The sequence below is a fragment of the Numida meleagris genome, chromosome 5 (assembly GCF_002078875.1).
Source record: "Numida meleagris isolate 19003 breed g44 Domestic line chromosome 5, NumMel1.0, whole genome shotgun sequence".
Taxonomy (NCBI): domain Eukaryota; kingdom Metazoa; phylum Chordata; class Aves; order Galliformes; family Numididae; genus Numida; species Numida meleagris.
The window spans coordinates 12,180,080-12,202,765 of NC_034413.1; the positions used below are offsets into that span (position 1 = coordinate 12,180,080).

General features: G+C 47.4%; 1 protein-coding gene across 4 annotated transcripts in view; it reads left to right on the top strand.

The window, feature by feature from the left end:
- NT5C2 (5'-nucleotidase, cytosolic II) overlaps positions 1 to 22,363 on the top strand; it is a 54,970-nt gene extending 32,607 nt beyond the window's left edge. For 2 of the 4 annotated variants that reach the window (XM_021400429.1, XM_021400430.1), the window contains exons 3-17: positions 9,960 to 10,077; positions 11,481 to 11,576; positions 12,619 to 12,710; positions 12,889 to 12,946; positions 13,673 to 13,766; positions 14,732 to 14,785; positions 15,784 to 15,867; positions 16,510 to 16,551; positions 17,575 to 17,682; positions 17,865 to 17,931; positions 18,547 to 18,717; positions 19,488 to 19,539; positions 19,788 to 19,848; positions 20,391 to 20,567; positions 20,715 to 22,363. In XM_021400429.1, the coding sequence (XP_021256104.1) occupies positions 9,960 to 10,077; positions 11,481 to 11,576; positions 12,619 to 12,710; positions 12,889 to 12,946; positions 13,673 to 13,766; positions 14,732 to 14,785; positions 15,784 to 15,867; positions 16,510 to 16,551; positions 17,575 to 17,682; positions 17,865 to 17,931; positions 18,547 to 18,717; positions 19,488 to 19,539; positions 19,788 to 19,848; positions 20,391 to 20,567; positions 20,715 to 20,972 (1,532 nt within the window). In that variant the 3' untranslated portion in view covers positions 20,973 to 22,363. Of the gene's footprint in view, positions 1 to 9,959; positions 10,078 to 10,143; positions 10,233 to 11,480; positions 11,577 to 12,618; positions 12,711 to 12,888; positions 12,947 to 13,672; positions 13,767 to 14,731; positions 14,786 to 15,783; positions 15,868 to 16,509; positions 16,552 to 17,574; positions 17,683 to 17,864; positions 17,932 to 18,546; positions 18,718 to 19,487; positions 19,540 to 19,787; positions 19,849 to 20,390; positions 20,568 to 20,714 lie in introns of all 4 variants that reach the window. The other 2 variants (XM_021400431.1, XM_021400433.1) reach the window with 2 other exon arrangements.

The following is a 22,686-nucleotide window of genomic DNA, read 5'->3' on the forward strand; positions in this document are numbered from 1 at the left end:
TAACGTAATGCCAAGGTTTGGTGTACTGCAAATGTTTTATTGCAAAATTGCTTATGCTTTCAGCTGCAGCATTTCCCTTCTCATCACACAGGAAAGACATGGGAAAGGCAGCTTCAGTCATTGTTTGTGGCTGCCTTTCCCAGCTCGCTCCAAAATGCAACATGCATAAACAGGTTTGGCCCCTTCCTCACGTTCATGCCTGAGCCATCCGTGCAGTCTCGGGGAGAGGGAAGTTTTACACACCTACATCTTACTTGGAAACACTTGCCTTTACATAATGGCTCTGGAAAAGATCCACCCAAACAGTCGGTAGGATTGGCTGCAGATCTGGGAGAAAAGGTGGCAGCTGAGAACCAGTTCTTGAGTCCATCCTGTGTTTGTACCTCTGTCAAGTTGTATCGCTTTGTATGCTTCAGTTTCCACAACTGAGAAGTGGGACTGACAAATTTGTTCCTTGTATAAGACTTTCTGAATTACGCAGATGAAAAGCAAAGTGTAAACGTGGGAGTTTTACACATGAAAGGTTGAGCTGAACGCTTAACAAAGCTCGTAATGTAAGCAACTACAAAGAAATATTTGTTCCTCTGCTCAGATGTGACTGCTGCGTGTTTACTGTTAATTCAAATACAAATGTTCTAACTGAGCTCTCCTGCTTAGGTTAAAGGTTTGTCATCGGTTTCATCCTAGTGTAAGGACTCTGGGCTTGGAAGCTCAGCAGTTCTACTTTTATCCCGGGTCTCTGGATAATTCAGCTCTGTGTGTCATTTAGAAGCGTGCTGACTAGGGAGGGGGATTGGTAGATGTGACAACAGTGGCCTTCAGGCTGTCCTAGCAGACACTGAGAGATGCTTTGACTCTTGCACATCTGCTGTCTACATTTTCATGTTTGCACGTTTCAGTTTTAACAGGTGCAGATTTTGCAGATTTCAGAAGCTGTTCTGGCCATTAGTGTTTTAAAGCTGAAGGCAGATGGAGAAGTCGAGTTGTTCCTAGTATGCTTTGAGCTGGATGTTTTTTCACATACCATTGCAGTGCTAGGGTGACTGTTGTCCCTGCTCTCCTTGGGTGGCTGCTCACAGGAGTTTGTCCATTTAATGCTGCGTACCACAGCAAACCCAAGGTCTGGAGCTGTGGCTTTTCAGCATGCTGGCAATGGGAATGAGGAGAGGAAGAAGCACGTGTTACTTGCTCTGTCCCAGTAAATCACCGCCTGGCAAACCGTTCATTTGCCATCAGTGGATTCTTGAAGAATTGGAGCATTAAACAGAAGCTGCGGGTAGAACAAGTCCTCACTGTGTAAGGAAGGTTTCAAGGGCTGTGATACTCTGCTCTCTTGCTGTCAAGAACACGGGAATAACACTGGCTGGGTCAGCAGTTCCTGCTTTTGCCAGACAGATAGAAGTATGGAGGTATTTTTTCAATCTAATAGGTGCCCTTATCTAGTAATCTCAATACCACAATAGAAGTACTATTAAGTTGCAAATACCCCAGTGATGAAGCAGATAGCTTACTCTGTAGGAGGAACCAAAGCTGAGAGCACAGAAGGATTTAACTCCAAAATCACGTGTGCGCTAGTGCTTTGTGAATGCTTTATTTTAGCACACGACAGAAAAGCTTATCTGTGTGGCTCATTGACGGCATGGGTATTTGTGCTACATATATGCCCAGGTGCATACTGTTAAACAAATTAAATGTGTAGCTTTAGAGGACCACTCTCTGAAGTTAATATGGTCAGGCAGTGAATCTGGTAGAGCTGGGGGAGATGGAGATGGAGAACACCCGTCTTTGAGACTTCTACACCAACCATGAGTTTTGTTTCCTTCTGTTATAAAACTTGTATCCAAAGGGAAAGTGAGCAAGGCCATCAACAGGCAAGTAGAAACAGTGTGGAGAGAAATAACAAACCTCATCTGCTTGGATGCTGATGTGCCTGAATAACACCTTAGATGTAGGCTATAAGTGGCTGCTGTGCCTTTAAGTCATTTTATTTCTAGATGCAACCGAATTATTTTTCAACGTGAAGCCCATGCAACTATTTCTTTCCTGTTCAGGAAGTCTTTATTGAAGACTAAGCCCATATTTTGGCACAATAGTTTGTTTCCATGGAAATGGAGGGATATTTCCATTATGGGATTATGACTCCCAGTGGGCTGTATCTGAGAGAGGTGAATTATGAAGGCTACTCGTTAAGCACAAAAAGATTCTCTTGTGTCAGGGAAACTGCAAAAAAAAATCTCATAAAGAACAGGTGACTGTGCAGTCATCTTTAAATACTATTCCAGAGCAAAGGAATGTTATAGAAACGATTAAAACTGACAAATTGAAGTTCCTTGAAATGCAGAGTCCATCTGAATTGCTTCTCTCAACATTCAGAATGTCACCTCAGTGCTGTTGTTACCTCAAGCCATGCATTTTTATTCAGTAGAAGCAATGTTTCCAAGATGAAGCTCTGTTTTGCCAGCCTCTGAGGCATATCCAAACAGCCCCAATCTTTGTTACATCAAAGGCAAACAAAATGCAGCAGCAGAAAGCTAAAAATATCTAGCATTTACCAGCGAGAGCACTCACAAGCCTGCTCTGGGAAGAGTTAAAGCTGATGATACTTGACAACATTTTTTTTTAGTGTTAAACAAGTAGAAATGCAGCACTAAAACAACCTGAAGTGTACAAATCCAGCAATTCAGAGCCAAGCTGATCATACAATGGTGGGTCAGTCTTCGGAACAACAACAAATGCGGTCTTTACAGATCCTTTTAGCATGCAGAGTGGGAGCACAGGAGCTGATACAGTTCCAGGTTAGAGGTTTTAGAGCTGAAAGCTGTGCTGTGCACTTGGGAATGTGTGCAGGAGCATTAGAGGTAAGGAATTTTCCATTGCTCTGAGGCTGCAGAGTGGGTGCCGAGATGCTTTATGGGCACTGCTGCAGTTGTGGACTGCAGAGTCTTTGTTCTTCTCTGTAGGTGTATGCTGGTTACCACCCAAAACCAGCACTGGACTGCCTGAAAGGGCACTGGACGGCTGCTGGAGCTCAGATGTACAGGATCCAAAAGAGTCAGCCCTCCAATTTGCAGTGACTCTCGCCTCACTTCCTTATACCAGATTCACCATCTAAAACATCTGTGGCTGCACAGAGCTCAGCACAAGATTGGCTCTTCATGCACGGAGAGCAGCTTGTGTGTGAGGCATACAAAAATACAGGTGGAGGTTTGTCGAGGTCTTGTTCGCTGACCACCTCAAATATGTAATTTCCAGTGAAATAGAAGAGGTGCATTAAGTATTGAAGTGTGCTTAAAGCTCAGCTTTGTCTTGCTGCACAGAACAGGGCTGTGTTTTATTAGGTTTACTTGGAGAAATGAAAATTATGATCGGTATGGCAGTGATTTCTTCACATTTCAGATTGAAAAATTGTCTGAATTCAAAGAAACAAAACCGTAGTGCCGATAGCCATTTTGTTTGTTCAGTACTAGGAAATCTCAATTTAAATAGAAGCTGAAATATTACAATTTTGTTTTGCATAATACAGTGTGGTTTTATTTATGGTCTAGTGGTTAAAATCAGACAGCAAGATTGAAGAGGGCTGGGTTCTATTCCTGGCTGTTTTTCAACTTGTTTTGACCTCAGACGAATCCTTTATGGTCACAGTTCAGCCAAGTCCATAAACAAATGGCAGTTGGGTGATTCACCACGTTCCTAGCTTAAAAGGTACGAGCTGTCCCTTGGGATTTCTTGGGGTTATGACCAGGCACATTTACCAGTTTGTTTGCAGTCTCTGAGCTCCCGGGTCAGCACAGGACAGACCTGTGCCCCGGTCTTGTGAGGCAGAGCAGGCCCATCTCCTCATGCTGTGCTGGGAAGAGGTGGCCTGAGACTGGTGCTCTGCACAACCAGGCCTTTCTGCAGCGGTGTCTGCATTCTCTCTGTTCTGGGGGAGGGTACTGGGAGGTGAAATGCCCACATTTACTGTGGCAGAAGTAGTGCAGTGCACAGACTTCAGTTTCAGGGCCAGCACCTGACTGCAGCTACTCTGGTTAGAAAAGGCCTCACAACACAAGCTGATGTCATGTGTATCCTAGAGCATTAATCCTTTATAATTGTATGTGCAAACTGATGGTAATAGATTCCCTAAGAGGAGTTTGGTGTGTAAGTTAAGATCATTATCTGGTTATGCCTGTGGAGCCTTAGACCTCTGGGCCTACAGCTGAGACTGGCTTTCCTCAAACCAGGGCTCTGTGTGGAATACCTGCCCAGAGCTTATTAATCTGTTTAATTGGAAATGTTGCCTCAGTGAGGTTTACTTTCTAATTAAGTCCAGTGTGCCAAGCACCTCTGGGATTGGTTGCTCAGTTTCCTTCCGAATTCTCAATTGGAGGTGCCAGAACACGTGGTGGTTGTGTGGAACATCAGAGGTGATCTGGGATGCTCACCCAAGATCCCATTTGGTAGACTGTGGTGGGGCAAGTTCCATAGGTATTTGTACTGCCACGAGGAATGGGTTGCGAAAGGACGTCTTGATTATCAGGGCTTTAACTAAGCACTTTTCATCAGCACGACACTGATATCAGTGTATTCCTGATATGTACTTGCATTATGCACTTGTGATGCAATTCAGAATATGGATCGATACTTCAGATCAGCAGAACTTTGATCCTCTCTTTGCGTGTGGTGTGTGTAATTTCAGGAATGTGTTTGTACAAGCTTAATTATGCATGCTGTGCCTGTATAGAAGTACAGAAACCTGGCTATTTTTCCCACTTGTCCATATCAGTCCTTACTGCCGGATTTGCATGCCCCAGCCACTGGGGAATAGGCAGCAACTGAAATAACCTGTTTCTAGTTATTTCACTTTCAGTTCTTCAAGACTTAACACAACGTAACTGGGCTGCATTTCCTGTGCTTCAGAGACAAGGCTCAACCCTTCACATTATTTGTCTGCTTTTTGACTTACCTGTCTTCGTGTTATCTCCAGAGAACCCAGATAGCGAGTAGAATTTCTGAAGACTGAGTGTTCCTTAAGCTTCTTGCAGGTCATCAGAGGAGGTCATCACCTGTAGTTTGAGAAATGCTGATCTTTTCTGAACACCTGAAATTAGGAAGTCCGGTAGTTTCCATCTGCCAGCCAAAGCTGTGAGGGTAGGCTAGAGTGTTTCAAATCCCAAAGCTCAGCCACCATCGCCAAGGACGGGGAAGTCCACATGTACAATGCTCTCAGCACCCACACTTGAGCCAGAATGTGTCCAGGCATCAGGGCAGGCAGGTCAGGCACCATCTGCAGGGGGCAGCTGGGGCTGCTCGGGGCTCCTAGCCCAGAGGGGCTGGCTGAGGGGACAAAGGGACACTTCTTCAGGGGACCATGAGAAGCTGCCCTCCCTGAATTGAAAATGTGTATGGGGAGGAGGAATAAAGAAAGAAATGGGCAGCCAGAGCTTTCTTCTCTCCACAGCTTAAACTGAGCCATCAGAAACACTGCTACTTCCCCCAGCTACAGGCTTTAAACACTTATTTTCAGAGCAGCCTTCCAGGAGGTCTGCATACTTCTGTAGGTCCTTTTTGCAGCGTCATTCCAACTCGCTCAGCTTTGCATTTAGCGCCTATTTGATCTCAAAAGCTATTTCTGATTACTCTGTGCATACCTGTAAGTTGCAAAGAGGTCTCTTCTTCTTCCTGTGTGTGCTTGCAAACCAGAGCACTGCAGTAGGCTGCAGCACTTTGTGCAGGATTGGTAATGGTTTATCCCGCAACGCTTTGCACTTAGAAGCTCAAACGTAAACATAAGTGTTAAAGGACGTGATTGAATTTGGATGTGCTGCATCAGACTGACTCCATGTTTGAGGCTCTTGCTGGGAAGGCAAAATTCTCTTCTCAGGTTCCCGGAGTAGCTCCTGGCTCAGACTCCTGGGTCTCCTGTGCTGACACGTGCAGGCATTTCGTGCTGTGAAAGAATCGGAGTGCTCTGACAGCAGCAATCTGTCACCAACCAAGAAGTGGGCAATAATGGCAAAGCCCCTAAAAGAGCCTAAGACCCTTTCTTGAGTCACTTGTTCTGTGTCTGAGAGAAACCTGAAGGGTTTGTGTCACTTGGGCAATGCACGTGTAGCCCCTTCCTTCTAATTACCGCTGAGCTGATGATCTAAGGCTGCTATGTGGATATGAGGACAGAATTTTGCCTGCAGGATGCACGATTACCAACTGTGCCTCCTCTATAAATCAGCTGTAAGTGCATTTGGAATAGCTGCCAGGTCGGCTGCCGAGCTTACTCGAGGACACAGCTCCAGCGACACCGTCCCACGTGGCACAGAGCTGTTGCAGTTTTAAAATCAGTCTGATTTTTTTCTTTAACAGGGGAGCCCAGTGTAACTCCGTCAAGACTGGAGTGACACTCTGAATCTGCATCTGCCTCATGTGAGTTAAAATCCTGGCAGCAGCATTTTGCATAAGCTGGAGCCTCTGTAGAGATCTTTTTTTTCTTTTTTTCTTTTTTCTTTTTTTTTTTTCCTTTTCAGGAAGGCTATAAAATTGTTACTGTATGTGTCTTGGCAGCAAAGGTAAAAACAACCACAAAAATGCATGAGAATGGCATACCTTACTGCACAACCCCACTCCTTGCAGCTCGGCTCCCTCCTAACACTCCTCACAGGCCGGAGGCTTGCAGCATTCACTCCCGGGGTCCCGCTTTTAACTTTCACTAGTGTCATTTTAAGGCAAGTGATGATGTGAAGGGGAAGCTGAAATGCTGTCAGCTGGCTGCTGTTTTTTAAAGATTTGGTTGTTTTCTTTCAAGCCCAATTACGTAATGCACAAGCACAGGGTGTCCATCGCCCTGAGCCATCGGAGCATCTGTCTGTGCTCAAACACAAATTATTTTAATAACTTTTCCTTTGGAGGAGGGGACTTGGCACGGTGGCAGAGACGCGGCCATCGAGCAGTGAGAAGGCAGAAAGGAGGTCGGGGTGAGTTGCACCACAAGCTTCGATTGTACTCTCACCCTGTGTGCTTTGGGCCGAGGGATGGCGAGGGCACTGGGGGCTGTGGTGTGATGGCTCTGCTTCACCTTCATAGGGATGGGGCTGCTCAGCGGGGTGAGAGCTGAGCACAGGAGACACTGCATGGCAAACAGCCAAATTCCTGCAGCACCACAGCCTGCGAGTTACCTCCCGTTGTGTTTCAGCATAGGACTGGGGAGGTTTAAGCTCCCAGAAGGGTTTAAGCTATTTTTTTCATCATCCAGCTTTGGAAGAAAATACTGCTGTGCCCTCTCTTTGTCTCCTTGGATGCCTGAAGATAAGATGAGAGAGCGGGGCCAGCCCTGAGTACAATACTAAAGTACATTTTTTATCTAGGCTAAGCAGTCCATTAATGCATGTGGCAGGGGCATCATCCCCCGATGTGCCGCTGTCATTGCAGTACTGTTAGCCCATTCTTGTTTGGTCTCAAGGAGATGGATTGCTTGTTTGCCTGAAAGCTCACGTTGCTTAACCAGGTGTTCACAAAGCTTACAAGAAGCGTGGGCTGTGGCTGGTAGCGGCTGTGGCTTGGTAGCGGCGGTGTAGTGCTGCGGTGCAGTCAAGGTGGGCTCAGTGAGCTCTCAGTCTGTTTCCAGCTGCGTGTAATTAAAGGAAAGTTTGTCTTGGACAGTAAGTATCATGGTAACTGGGGAGTGTTTATTGTCCCTTTCCCATCCCCAGAAGCTCAGTGTCCCTGTGTAGTTTGTGTATCAACGAGAAGGCTCTCATTTTCCAGCTGTGGTGGAATGGTAGAAAAATAGGGAAGGGACCTGAGGTATGAATGAGCTGGTAGCTTAGTTTTATTCAAAGAGGAATCAGGGAGGCACAATTCATAGCTTGAGAGGTGAAGGGGAATAATTACTTCCCACAAAAATTAAAATTCAGATTAACTGTGTTGTAGTACTGTCTGAGCAGAGACTTGGGATGATGATACCTGTTCTTCAGCCTTTTTCCTGCTCGTGTGTCAGCTCGTTTCCGTAGGCTCAGAGAGTTCAGTGGAGGTTTGCAGTGATAAATGTGATGGAAAGAGAAGTACAGAAGGGAAGAAGCTGAGTGAGGGCGTATGCGATCAGCCACATGTCAGCTGTTGACTGAGCAGATGCACAGGCTGTGTGATGGAAAGCCCTATGGTTTGCCAGAAAGGGTTCTGCTGGAGAAGCTCACAAGCCACCTCTGTTTGTCCAGAGGAGGTGGCAGCATGCTCCTTGAGGTTCGTTATGTCTGGGCAGTGCCACCATGGCTGGTGAGTTCGGAAGGGGCAGGGATTTCCGGGAGAGATGTTTTGCTGGGGAGTGATGGTTTATGGATAAACTGGTAACGTGGTGGTGGTCCCAGGAAGCTGCATGGACAGAGCGGGGAATGGAGGCTGCTTCACATCATGGGGAGCTTTGCCGTGCTCTCTCCCTCTGGGAGTACGTGCAGGTGTATTTGTCACTGTTTTCCCTGGGAAGTGTCTCTACTGTCCTGCATCAGAGGAGTTCCTTTTTCCAGATGATGCTGTGGTGTCACTCTCACAATGTTCATCACCTAACTACCTTTTGCTCCCTCCAACTCTAGCTCACTCCCCAGGATTGCCTTGTCAGTCACTGCTTCCTTCATTAGCTGTAGTTTTTGATTGCTTATTCCTATCTGTAGCTCAATCAACCCTTTCTTTCCTAAAGGACAGAAAAGGCTACGTGCACTGACTGTTGTATCATGTTATTGATATATAATGTTTGCCACTGGTATAATGATGCTTGAAGATCTTGGTAATTGGTTTTGGTTGTCTGCTCAAGAACATTACAGCTTTGCTTTTTACATTTGAATGGTGTTTAGTTTAATGAGAAAAATGAACTTTTAGAATACTTCTGGATTGTTAATAGATATGGGACCCCTCTCACATGGTTACTGTGAGTCCTATTTCTTTGACAGTGCTTACCTTGTTAGTATTTCTGTAGTATTTTATGCATTTGTTTTCTCCTTTCAGATTGAGCTTCTGTTTTCCACAGTATACATATGGTGGTGATTACCTGGGCAGTATAGACAATGCGCATTGATAGGCATTGTGATGCCCACAGATGTGTGAGCTACCTCTTGGGAAAGGCAGCCTGTCTTCTAAAGAGCTTACTGACAGGTTTTCAAACTTAGCTGAGTAAAATACAAGATATTCAAGAATTTGAGACACAGCTGGACCCACTGGACCCCCACTAGCCCTCATTGAAGTAGAGGGTTTTATTTGACCGCGTTATATCTTAGAACAAATTTAAGACAGTGTCACGCAACAAATGTCAGCACACTGTCATAGAAACACAATGATTTCCGTCTGTCACCGAGGCACAGCAATTTCCTTCTAAATGTTCGTTTAATGATCTAATTAACTAGTAACGTTTGCAGTGCAGGGGAAGGTCATGTGCAGGAAGAAGACAGTCCTGAAGGTAGGAATGACTTGGTTGAACGAGTCATTCATTTTGCATTGAGCTAAGGTGTGTGTCACAGATGAGCGGCTTGTGGGAAACGTGGGAGCAGCGAGCTTGCCTAAAAGAGTAGCATTTTGGTGCACAAGAGTAATAGCTAGCAGATTTGTACAGTACCATATGGTATTATTAACAAACAAACCGTATGTTAAGTTGACAGCTCTACCTTCAAGCTAACTTAGTCTGCAGCAAACATAAATTCCCCTGAGATGAAATCTGAAGACAATTCTGAGCTTTGGGATTGTATCCAGTAGCACAGCAGCAATGAATTTCAGGCTTTCTAACCACAAATACATGTGCTCCCAAAATGTATTGGTTTCTTCACCAGCTTTGCGAAATCGCAGCAAACCAAACCTGATCCGAGCAGGTGGAAGAGGGAGTGTTTGTGCATCTGTGTAATGTGGAGGAGGGAGGAGGGCGAATGGGAATGTGGCTTGTAACTGCCTTCTTGTTTAATCCCCTAGCTGTGTGCAAATTTTCTAACTGAAATCTCGTCTTGGTACAGTGTATAAATCCCCTGAATACGAATCTCTTGGATTTGACCTGACCGTAGAAAGATTAGTTTCCATTGGATACCCTCATGAGCTGCTCAATTTTGTGTATGATCCTGCATTCCCTACCAGGTAAATGACTAACAGATACCAACCCAGCCTGCTCGAGGCCTTGATTATTTGTTCTGTTACATTCAGAGGTGACGCACTGAGGCCAGGTGTTCGGCGTTGTGCCTTTGAAGCCTGTGGCTGCCCACAGTTCGTGGGGAAGGGAATGGACTCCTCTGGTAGGTGGAAGGCCTTTGCACACTGAAGTCCATGCTAGTAAGGAGGAGGAGAGCGGGAGAGGCTGCTGAAGTCGTGGTCCAAAAATAACTTTCAAAGCAAAGACAGCAGAGACACAATGGGACCTGGAACAAAATCAAAATCAAAGCTTGGGAAGAAGGAGCCACTAATGTCCATGAGGCCAGAAAGTCTCAGAACATTTTTCTGTAATTATCTTAATGAATTAATGTGTTTTCCTTTGATTTTGTCAAATCAGACGCGGCAGCGTCCTGGTGCATAAGTCATCCTGAAAAATTAAACTGTTGTTAACCAGCAATAAAAGTGAGACTGATCCAATCCACTTGTCTAGATGAATCAAACGTGGAAAGCGAAGTTAGTGGTGCAAAGTTACTGAACTCTTACATTTTGTCTGTTAGTAGCAGAAGTTAAAAGGACATGGCTTGTTTTAAAGAAGGCTTTTAACCTAACTCCGTGCCTTGAAGCCATTTCCACTTGTGCCTTTGCTGGATTTTGCTTTTGGCTCCTCTGGGGCTTTTTTTACAAAAGACTGGAGCAGAGGCTTGGTGCTCCAGTTTTAGTCTGGCAGCCTCCTTCCTTCCTGCCCGCGTGATTTACACTGAAACTGGTGCTGTGTGCTCCCATATCCATAACAAAACGTTATGAGCCTGTCATGAAGACTCCTTACATCCCTCCCGTTCATCCCAGAGAAAGGCCAGAAAGGGTGTCTGTATGGGAAGGCTGCTTTCTCCAGGTGCAAGATGCTAAATAAGCGAGACAGAGTTTTGCTGGACTTGGAAAAAGTGTCCCAAGCATTCTGTGCCATACTTACATGCCCCATCTGGCTCTGTCTGTGACAGAGACATGAACAAGAGGGGAGAAATTCCCTTATCCCAACTCCCAGCAGAGCTGTCAGTGACCACAAGCGCAGGTGTCAGATTCGTGACCCTGTAAAGAGGTCCTGGTAAATGCACAGCTAAGCCTGTGCCAGGTTAAACGGCTCCACTTTCAAGTCTGTGCAGAGCAGATCAGCTGTACCTTTTACCCTGGCAATGCAGGGCTTTGTTGTTGCATACCCTGCAGCCAGGTAAAACGTACAGCGAGCACCGATCTGCATAAAAACAGCAACTCTAGTCTGGTGCCCCACGCCATGCAAGCCTGCTGCTCTAGAGCTGGGTTGGAAAGAACTGCTGTTGAAATGGTCGCTGCTTTCACTGCTCGCTGCTTCATATCTTTAATCGCTTTCTTAACAGAGGCCTGGTGTTTGATACCCACTATGGAAACCTGCTGAAAGTTGATGCCTATGGAAACCTCCTGGTGTGTGCACATGGCTTTAATTTCCTCAGAGGGTGAGTGCTTACTCTTGACTGCTCTTTTTGACTTAATGTGATCTGTAGGGCATCCGTTGCATAAGGACTTGTGAAGACTTCTGATGCTGCGTCTAAGAAAATTCAAGGGCCCAAGGTCAGAGGCAGCCAGAATTCTTTCTTCAAGACCTGCCTGGATACTTTCCTGCTCCACCTGCTGTAAGGAACCTCTGCTGATCTCCAGAGGTCCCTTCAAAGCCATAGATTCTATAATTCTGTGATGCATCGTGTGCCATTTCCTGCACCCTTCCGCATCTGCTTGCTTTCCTTGTGCCCCAGAAAAGGTGCTTTGGGAAGCAGAGGGGGCTGCAGTGCTGCATGCCTGATGTATCCCAGCAAATCCCCTCCTACCTGCAAGGCGGAGGGATGGAAGGCAAGCACAGGCCAGCTCCAGGGCCTCAAGGTGCTGAGCCTGTCATTGCAGGCCTGTAAGTCCCTGCAGCGGGAGATCAACATTTTATAAAAGAACTTACAGAGTTCTCCTCGAGTCAAAGGTGATCTTCAGAAGCTCCAGAAATGAAGGAAACAAGAACAATTGAGTGACTTTAGTCATCACCACCCTGCTGGTTAATTGCAGTGGGCCCCAGGCAAGGCTCCTGCAGCGCAGCCCTGCACTGCCCTCGGGGAAGCTGCTCGGAGGGGTGTTTAACAGCACATGGAAAGTGGGGGAAAGTTTAAGATAAGCAAACAATGAAAGTGCAGATGATGTAAGGCATACCCATAGCCAGCAGCATGGGGCTTAAGGTCGAGTTGTGGACTCCTGACCACAGTTTCCCTCTGGAGGCTTGGCTCCTTTGCTGACTCAGGATGAGGGCTCTGTGCCTGGTGCAGCCGCAGCTAGTGCAGTGACTGCGATCTGCAGTGGGTGCTGTTTTGCTGGTGCACGTAGGAAAGCTAGGTGTTGGTTAAAGCACAGAGATACTACTTGCTAATGGGCCCTACTATACCCATGTTCTGCAGGTCAGCATATCGTATGCTCAGTATGTTTTGTGGCTTCATTCTTCTCCACCTTATCTGTTCTCAGGCCTGAAACACGGGATCAATATCCGAACAAATTTATCCAGAGGGATGACACAGATAGGTTTTACATTCTGAACACGTTGTTCAATCTACCAGGTGAGTCCCGTGTGACTGTTCCTGTGTCTTTGAAGCCTGTAAAGCTTTGCTAATGTCTTACTCAGCTGTTTGATTTATTTGTTTTTGCATGAACTTTCTTCTTTCAGGCACAGGGCCCAGATATAGCTGGCTTCTTGGTGTTCTCCTTGTTCTAAAGTCTTGCTTTGTTTCTTTGCAGAGACCTACCTGTTGGCTTGCCTCGTGGATTTCTTTACTAATTGTGACCGGTACACTAGGTATGTGTTCCTTCCGGTTAGGTGTGCTGATAATACTGTAAGAGAGTTATTATGCAATGCAATATATATAATACAGATGCAGCTGCTGTTAGTATCACTGGAGACCACTCAAGTGGTTTCGGTGGGGAAACATTCAGGCCTCTTATTCTTCTGATGTTAAGAGAATTTCGTGCTGATGCGATGCTCTTTGTGTGCAGCCGAGACTGGTTATGTGGGTCTCCTTCATAGGGCATACCAGTGTCACTGTACTGGCTGACACTGGTATTTGGGCCAGTTTCTAAGACCACATACATATTAAAGAGTGATTACAATCACAAGGCAGCTCATTTTCAACCCATGTCCTTTGGATCCACGTTTGAGCAGGTAACTGAAAGGCTACATTTCCTCAGTTAGTTACCACAAGTTATAATTGAGGATTTTGCATAATCAAAAGTGAAATATTCAGATATTCAGTGTAGTTTAAACGGCTATTTCAACAATGTAAGTATTTTCCTAGCTTTCAAAAATACAAACATAAAAACAAGCTGCAAGTCGGAGTGCTACTGTGCAGCTGACTTATGTGATGGGTCATTTTTGCATATTGTGTGAGTGGAAAGTTTTAGTCAGGTAGTATATAATTGCTGCAGTAAAGGAGTCAATAACAAATGAGTGTGGTAAGATAAAAATGCTCCATACGTTTTGAACCCTGCAACTGGCCACTGCAACCTCTCCTCTTTCTCTCCACAGCTGTGAAACAGGATTTAAAGATGGAGACCTCTTCATGTCATTCAGGAGTATGTTCCAAGATGTCAGAGATGCTGTTGACTGGGTTCATTACAAGGTGACTGCAAGAACTCCTCGATACATCTGTAGTCATAAATGAGTTAGAGGGACTGGTTTATAACTCTTCAGTTTAGATATTCCACTTTTGGGCAAGAGCCTTGCTTTGCCACCTAGTGAGCAAATAGTAAACTGCAGTTTTATGCAAGTAAGTCAAGGTCTCTGGCACTGCAGTATTTCTCTGCTGGCTTCGTATTTCTTTTTGGTGTGCCTAGATTCTGTTTCCTTGCTGTAATTTGTGGGTTTTAGAATGTGATGCCATGAGGATATTTGCGCTTACAGTTCACAACTTGCACATTGTCTTGATTTTTAAAATAGCGATTTTATTGTAAATATAGCACATCGGCACTATCTTACGTTGTCTAAAAGGTATCAGCATCAAATAGAGAATTCATCAGAGAGGAAGTCATTTTTCAGCACACTTGCGTGCAAATTTAGAATGTAGATTTTGTGAGCATTAACACCTCATTCAGGACCTGATTTTCTTGTTCTTCCTCATTCAAGAGGTCTGTTGGGGTGGGATGGGGAACTGTCGTGGGAGATCTCTGCTCACAGTTGTGCTTGTGGTTGTTTGAGTCATGCAGAAGTCGGGGATCTGTTTTTCTTTCCTTGTGCAATGTTATATGATACATGTTGGAGTTGGCCATTATGGTCAGTGTTGGAGACAGGTCGTTGACTGTCGTTTGCTATGGCAAATCTATTTTTTGTTTGTTTCTATTGTATTCCCTTCTGAAAGGGTTAAAATGCTGTTGAAGTGGATTATTTACCATGGTGAGGGAATCGATGGATCACAGAGTTTGTGATGGTCCCTGCTACTCAAAGCCTCTCATCTCTAGAGTCACTGGTTCAGATTCGCCCTGGTTTGTACTTTCACAGCATTTTGAAGTGTGAAAGTTGGCATTACTTTGATGTCTCTTACATCATAAGTTTCCATCACCTCACTGGATTCTGTTGTTTCTATTTCAGGGATCGCTCAAGGAAAAGACCCTTGAGAATCTGGAAAAGTACGTGGTGAAAGATGTAAGTGTGAAGTTGCTTCACTTGTGCTACGTGACATTCTGTACTGAGTAAGCAGGCAAGAAGTAAATACGCTGATTTGCTTTACTACATCACAAAACAGATAACGCTGTGATTTCTATTGTAATAACCAAAGACAAAGTGGAAAGTTCGGACGCAGCCTTTATTCCGAGCCAGTGATCCACGTGATTTCGTATCCACGCGCGCGTTTTTTACGTAAAATATAAAAGCCAGAGGAAATGTTATCATGGGACATAGGTGGATATGCTGGCAAGGCTTATGTTGTTTCTTTTGGTGCTGAAAGCAGCTGTGTTCCCTTGCCCATGTACATTTTCTCTGCCCAAGCAATCCTCTGCTGCAGACCTCTTTTTAAAAGTAACAAACGAGCATTGTTAAAACAGAAGTACTCCTTCACCATCCAGCAAAAGCATTACACACCTTTTACAATGAGAGATTGAGGGGAAGATCCTGAGAGACTCGCCAGTGCCCAGTCCTTTGATAAGCCCCAAAGTATGTGTTCAGCACATCTAAGCTCCGGTGGTTCCCTTACTTTTGCCTTCTGCAGTGTGCAGGGCCCGTGTGGACCCATCGTTTTATAATTATTCCTCGCTTTAAATGACCTCTGTGAGTTCCTCCTTTGTTGGTGGATTACCACTTTAAAGCAGTTAACCTTGTTTCTAGTTACATGCCTGCAAAATTCTTAGGAAACCGTCCCGTGAGGTAATCAGCTCTTCTGGTAACGACGCTAAGATTTACGATTCAATAAAAATAGCTCCGGGAATAAATTCTCCCTAATTTGAGGTTGGAATGATAATACACTTCAACTCGTGGCTCATACGAGCTCAGATTTCACCTCCTGTGGGCCCGCTTCGGGAGGGGACCTGAGGCTGCAGGGTAGTGGCAGCAGTGTTTTCCTTGTTTCATCTGCTGGGATCACAGCTGAGCTGTGCTTTGGTGTATCTCTGTCACTGTGTCTGACTGCTCTGTCCTCTGACTTGCAGGGGAAGCTGCCACTGCTGCTCAGCCGCATGAACGAAGTTGGGAAGGTGTTTCTTGTGACAAATAGCGACTATAAATATACAGATGTAAGTGCTGCGTGAACTGGTGTATTGGTATGTAATGGAATAAACAAAAGGCAGCCACTCACTGTATGGGATTTGGCAGGACAGCGTCTGGTGGGGAGCTGGGTGCTTTCTGAACTGGGATGATTTAGTGGTGAATGCCAATTAGGTGGTGAGACTTCTCTGTTATATCCTGGCTCTGTTACTGACCTGGTACGGGCCTGGCTTAAGTCGCTTGGTGCCTCTGTTCCTCAGCAATTAAGAGGGTGAAAGAGAAAGTGATAATCTGCTCTTCTAAGTGAGACAGTTCTTAGTAGGGAGAGGTCACCAAACCCATGCTCCTGGAGAGGGCCAGGAGCCAGAGCAGGCTGTGTGCTGTGCTGCTGGCTGAATGTCAGGATGTTGCCACAGTGCTAAACCAAAGAATCACATGCCATTGTAAAGCACTGCAAGATACAGCTGAAGCAATGTGCAGATTCTTATAAAAACAGTTGTTTTATTTCCTTTCACTTTAAAGTCAGTCCATTCATTCTGTCTCCAAATCTTAGGCTGGCTTTCCTGTACATGCTGAAAATAAAGTTTTGTAGCCTGAAAAGACAAAAGCAGAAAAGCGTGTTTTGATTAACTACATAAACAATACATCTTTGAATACTTTCTGTCTTTCAGAAAATTATGACTTACTTGTTTGACTTTCCACACGGACCAAAGGTATGTGGTTTCTAGACTGCAGTTCCAAAAGGAGTTGATGTGCCTAATTATCTGTGTAGCTGGAAAGCATTTTAATCCTGCTTCATCAGCTGCATGGGATTAGTTGCTTTAATCTGGTTAAAATACGCTTGCTGTTTAGTGCCCTATTTGAATAGGATCAAAGCAAATACAATATAACAAAGAGAAAAGAGGCATCATCTAGTCTCAAACAATAATCTGTGTTAGTGATAACATTATTTTAGTGTTAACGCATTTTAGCTGTGGTGTTTTACAGCCAGATTTCTTACTAATCTTGTACAATGTTATGTTAAAAATATCTTGGTGGGAAGGAAAGGGTTGTATAAAGCAGCAGAATCTTTTGTGGCCTAGTTGTGCCTCTGCTGTGGGAGTTCCAAAAGTTTGCCATGCATTACTTGGTGTCCTGAGGATGAAGCTCAGCCCTGAAACTTTTGGAGGGAGGCTCGGGAGCTGAATTTACACTGCTTTCTCCATCTCTCATTAGGAGACCATCTCATATTCAAAAGTTTCCACACTGTGCTCTGAAAGTAGAAGACCAAGGGAGAATTTTCAGAACATGGGAAATCACTCCCGGTGTTTGTCAGGCAGGGCTGTGGTTTGGAGCTGTGCTCTGTGGAATAGGGTCCAGGCATTTTCCAGCTCTTGGCAAGTTTACCAGTGTGTCCTTGTAAGGCTGAAGCCATGAAATCACATTTGTCACATTCAGAAACAGTGGCAGTTTAGTGCATCTCTGCTGGACAGCTGTGCTGCGACGTGGCTGTTCAGTGCAGTTCTTTCTTCCTCAGTTCTCACCGCTGGGCTGGGTTGGGATGGCTTTGCCACAAATGAGTGCTTTAGGAGATGGCAACCCAGGGTCATGCCACAGAGGCACGAACTGCGAGAATGGGTGCGTTTGATGGACCAGCCGTGTAGAAAGAGTATGGCTGTGGGCAGTGACACTCCAGTTAAATGCCCTGTGGTTGTTTATGGGGTGCCCAGCTCTAGGGTTTGTTTTTGCTTTTGCAGCCTGGGAGTGCCCACCGGCCATGGCAGTCCTACTTTGACCTGATCCTGGTGGATGCACGGAAACCCCTCTTCTTTGGGGAAGGCACTGTGTTGCGGCAGGTGGACACGGTGAGCACTATACGGACGGCACCTCAAGGGCTGGAGGGGCTCATATGGGGTCTCTTAGTGGGAACAGGCAGTGCGGTATTTAGGCTGGACCTGCCCTAGAAACAGAGAGTAAAGAAAGAGTAGGATGGAAAAAACCCAAGAGCATCAGCTGTTCTTTACTAATGCAGTATCTCCTTCTTCAGGTGACCGGGAAGCTGAAGATTGGTACCTACACTGGCCCACTGCAGCACGGCATCGTGTATTCGGGAGGTGAGGTGGAACACTTCTTGTCCTGTGAAGGGCTCTGACATGTCCTGGTAGCCTTCATCTACTCATGAAGACTCGTGCAGGTGGCTGGGTGTTGTACCTGGCTCTAGGCAGGGCTGCGTTTCCCGAAACACATCATTCTGTGCCTTCTGCACCAGAAACTCTCTATCACTATTGCTACCCAGTGCTGAGAAGAAAGGGAAAGGGACCTGTTCCTCAATGCCCTTCCCATCCTTGCCAGGGAGGGCCTGGGAAATGCCACTGCGGGGCTGGGAGTAGGGAGAGCTGCAGCTGGCCCTGATGGCAGCAGCGAGGACAGCTGAGAATGCTGCACAGAGTGGATGCACCAGGGAAAGGCAGCAGAGGGCTGTCCATGATGCCCAGGGCTCCATCTCTGTTACGTGGCTGGGAGGCTGCAAGGTCCCTCTGCTGCTACATTTGTATGGAGGTGTGTATATATTGCAAGGGAAGGTGAGTGTGCAGTGCCCTGTTGAGTTTCTCAGTTGGAGATTTCTGGGAGGAAAATGAAGCAGCTGCATCCCTAACCCTGGTCCTCAGAATGGAGCCCTGCATTTCCCTTTAGCTCCCCATTCTGAGGCAGTCTGTTCTTTGTCTCAGGCTCTTCAGACACAGTCTGCGACCTGCTGGGGGCTAAAGGGAAGGATATTCTGTACATCGGAGACCACATCTTCGGAGACATCCTCAAATCCAAGAAGCGCCAGGGCTGGAGGACCTTCCTGGTGATCCCCGAGTTGGCGCAGGAGCTACACGTCTGGACTGACAAAAGCGGTCAGCAGAGTGGCAGAGGGGAGAGATCACCCCATCTTGACACCTTTTCTCCCACTCCCTCCTTTGGCCCTTTGCCCCTGGGATGGGGTGTTGATGCAGCAGCTGGGTTGCTCACAGGATCCCAGGTCACTTGCCTGCGATCACCCCAGCCTCGACTTGTCCAGGGGAGAAGCTGCTGCTGGTTGAGGTTGAGCTGTTCCTTATGTGTAACCTTGTCCCCAAAACTCCTCTCCCTCTGTCTGTGTAGAGCCATGGTTTCTCTGGTAAAAAGTATCTGACAAGAGAGCCAGGTTATTGTCGCTGTACCACCCGAGCCGTGACTGCTCTCCCATCTGCAGGGAATCCCTGCTTACCAGGCGCTTCCTCTTCCTTCCTCCTCCTCCTCCTCCTCCTTCCTCTGCTGCCCAAGTGCTGTTTCCTATCCTTTAGCCCTTCTGCTGTTCTCCCAGATTTGCCTGCTGGTGTGAGTCTGTCTGGGGGTTATGCACATTGCCCCGTGGTTGGTTGGAAGGTTTCTGTGAGGGCGGTGAATGTTCAGCCTCCAAAACTAAAGTGACAACCATAAACCAAGCCCAGAGCTCTGCTGGTGGCATAGAGCACAAACGAACCCTGTGCTCTCCCTGCACAGTGGCTGTGACATACCACATTACTTGATGGAGTGCCCCACCACAGCCATGCACAGGGAGTGGGCGGGATGGTGCATTTGCTTTCATCCCTTTCATTTCAAAGTTAAACTTACTTTTTCCCCCTTTCTTTTCCGGATTATCCAGCCCTTTTTGAAGAGTTGCAGAGCCTGGACATCTTCCTGGCCGAGTTATACAAGTGAGTGTTCAAACACTGACAAGTGTCCTGCTGCCTCTCCCAGCCTAGCGACAGCTAATGCGCGGCTCTGACGAACCCTTGGGGTTGGGTTGGCGGCAATGCTGCCAGAGCTTTGCCTTAGGCCTGGGTTCTGCCCCTGAGACCAACCTTCCCCTCCAGACCAGCCTCCCTCCCTAAGCCCCCATCCCACAACATCTGGTTCTGAAAGGCTTTTCACAGCGTGTATTTACCTTCTCGCCTGTAACTAGGCATCTGGACAGTAGCAGCAATGAACGCCCTGACATCAGCTCCATCCAGAGACGCATTAAGGTACCAATCATAAAAATCCCTTTTCATCCTTTTGGATCCCAAAGGGCTTGACAACCCGACCCACTGCTCAGCCCTGAAATGCTTTGCTCTGCCTTTGGGTGGGCACGGCAGGCTTGGCAAAGCCGCTCTGTCTGTGGACGCAAACGGAGGAGCTTCCCAGCTCACTGGTGTCACTGGCACTCCTGAAAGGCAGCCTGGTCTGGAATAGGGTCTCCTTCCTCACGTACGTAGCACCAGCTTACAGTGCTCACTGCTGCAGAGCAGGGTGCTGATGTGTGCCTGAAGGGACCGTAGCTTCTGGTTCAGCCAGCCCTGCGTACGAGGTCCCAGCCTGGGGCAGGTGCTGGCCCTGGTGCCGCTGCTGCCTTCCCCTCTGTTAGCTGGGGCCCGGCTGTGCTTTGATGCCTCGGGATAAGAGCACGCAGAGCCTCACAGATCCTTGCAGGCTTCACGTAGCCCCCAGCCTTCAGTGATGTTGAGGCTGGGTCGGCTCTGTGCTGCTGTGTGCCCAGGCCAGGATTTAACTCACCCTTTGCTTGTAGAAAGTGACCCACGACATGGACATGTGCTACGGGATGATGGGGAGCCTCTTCCGCAGCGGCTCTCGGCAGACGTTGTTTGCCAGCCAGGTGATGCGCTATGCCGACCTCTATGCAGCCTCCTTCATCAACCTCCTTTACTACCCCTTCAGCTACCTCTTCAGAGCCGCCCACGTCCTGGTGAGTTGCAGACACTGGGGAGCACTCCCATGAGCTGGCAGCACGGGGAGGACGGGGTGGTGTTCGGTGCACCGTGGGCTGGGGGGTCGTGTCCTGGGGCTTGTGCTCTGGTCGCCTCACCATCTCCTTTCTCTCTTACACGTTTAGATGCCACACGAGTCCACGGTAGAGCACACACACGTTGACATCAACGAGAAGGAGTCGCCCATGGCCACGCGCAATCGCACCTCGGTGGATTTTAAAGATTCTGACTACAAGCGGCACCAGCTGACCCGCTCCATCAGTGAGATCAAACCGCCCAACCTCTTCCCCCAGGCACCTCAGGAAATCACACACTGCCACGATGAAGATGATGATGAGGAAGAGGAGGAGGAGGAGGAAGAGGAGGAAGAGGAAGAAGAATAAGAAGGAAAAAGTAAAGCATTTCTGAAGATAAACCATGACTCTAGCAGTGATCAGGAGCAGATTCCTATGATGGGGCCCTTGGGGTGATGGGTTGGGGGTGTGTGATTCCTGCAAAGGCACATTTTGAAAGCGGCTGGAAACTTTCAACAAATTAACACTAATCGGGAGGAGAGCTTTGTTTTCAGTTTTGCAGACGGTTCAACAAGCTGATGGATCTGCCTGGGTGGTGCAGTCAGACGGCACCGCCCGCCCGTGCTGTAATGCTGCTCCCATTCCATTTGGGGATGCTGCATGATTTTTCCTTTCCCATGATGTGTTTCCATTTGAAAGGCGTCCTGTAAACGGTTCTTGCCCTTTTTGTTACATTCATGTGGAGGAGGAAGGGATGTGCTGAGCCCTGCAGCAGACGCAACAGTCCTACCCCTCCTGCCACTGGGTTGCTGCCCTTTGCTCACCTGCATTCAAACCACTCCCACCACGTCAGCCAGAGCGCCGCTGCACCTTCCAGCTCCACGTCCACCCCTGCTTGGCAAAAGTCTCCCTGTGAATGGTTCAGTTCCTCCGTCCATCACAGATAGCAGCGGGATTCCGGCTCTTATGTGCATTTTGCAGCTGTACACATTTCGGTTTGTAGGCGTTGTTGTCCCCTCCCTGTGTTTCAGCACTCTCTTTCATCAGCAGCCTTCAGTGCCCGATAGCCAGCGCATTTCTCAAACAGTGGAGCCGCACACTGTGTTCTCAGCTCAACTCCTGTAGTTCCAACAGTAAATATTAACCCCCCCAGCTTCAAGTTACCGCTTTAGCATTACATTAGTTGGCTTATCTTCCTCGCTGCCTCTTCCTGACCCTTCTGTCTGCTCAGCGTCCCAGAGACAAAAACCAGCCACAGTGAAGGGCCCAGTCTTCCAGGGTGCTGCGGGCCACACGGCTCTGCCCTGCCATAGGAAACAGCACGTGCCACAGGGCCGGGCAGGAAGCTCGCATCCGCCCGCAGCTCCAATGCCTTTGGCCCGGAGCAGAGCACAGCGAGGCCGCGTCCTGGCTGGGGGGGGGGGGGAACTCACGGCTGCTGTGTGGGGACCAGTGTGCCCGATGGTGCGGCTCTGCCATCCCTGGTCTTCCTCTGTGTCATGGGTGCAGCTTCCCTGACTCCAGCCTGTGCCGTTCACGTGTGAAGGGATTACAGTGGGGGGGGCCCTCTTGTAATGAATTCGACTGTTGTTTCAGTACCATAAGCGCATTTAATCTTCTTTTTTTCTTTTTTTTTTTCCCCCCATTTTAAAGTACCTTAGGAGAAAATAAAAATAATACACACCACCACCCTCTGAGCAGGAAATGCTGCTACTGAAGTAGCAGTTGTTCAAGTCAATAAACCTTGATGTTTCTACGAAGTGCCTGGTGCATTGTGGCACGTCGCTGGGCCGAGGGCTGGCCGGGCACTGTGCAGCAGGTGGCATGGGAGGGCAGTGGGTGGCAAACAACCCCAGCTGAAGGGGCGCACCAGAGCTGGCCCTGCGCCCTCACACTGAAGGCCGTGCTGGGTATTTTTGCTACGTATAACCATCATTTGCTATGTATAACCATCATTTCTCCAAGTAGAGCTGCTTGGATTCTTCAGGCTTTAGCTCAGCAGCTGGAGAGGGCACGAGGCTGCGGGCAGGGCGATGTGGGGAGCTCTGCGCATTCCTTCTGCCTCTAGAGTCCCCCAAGTAGC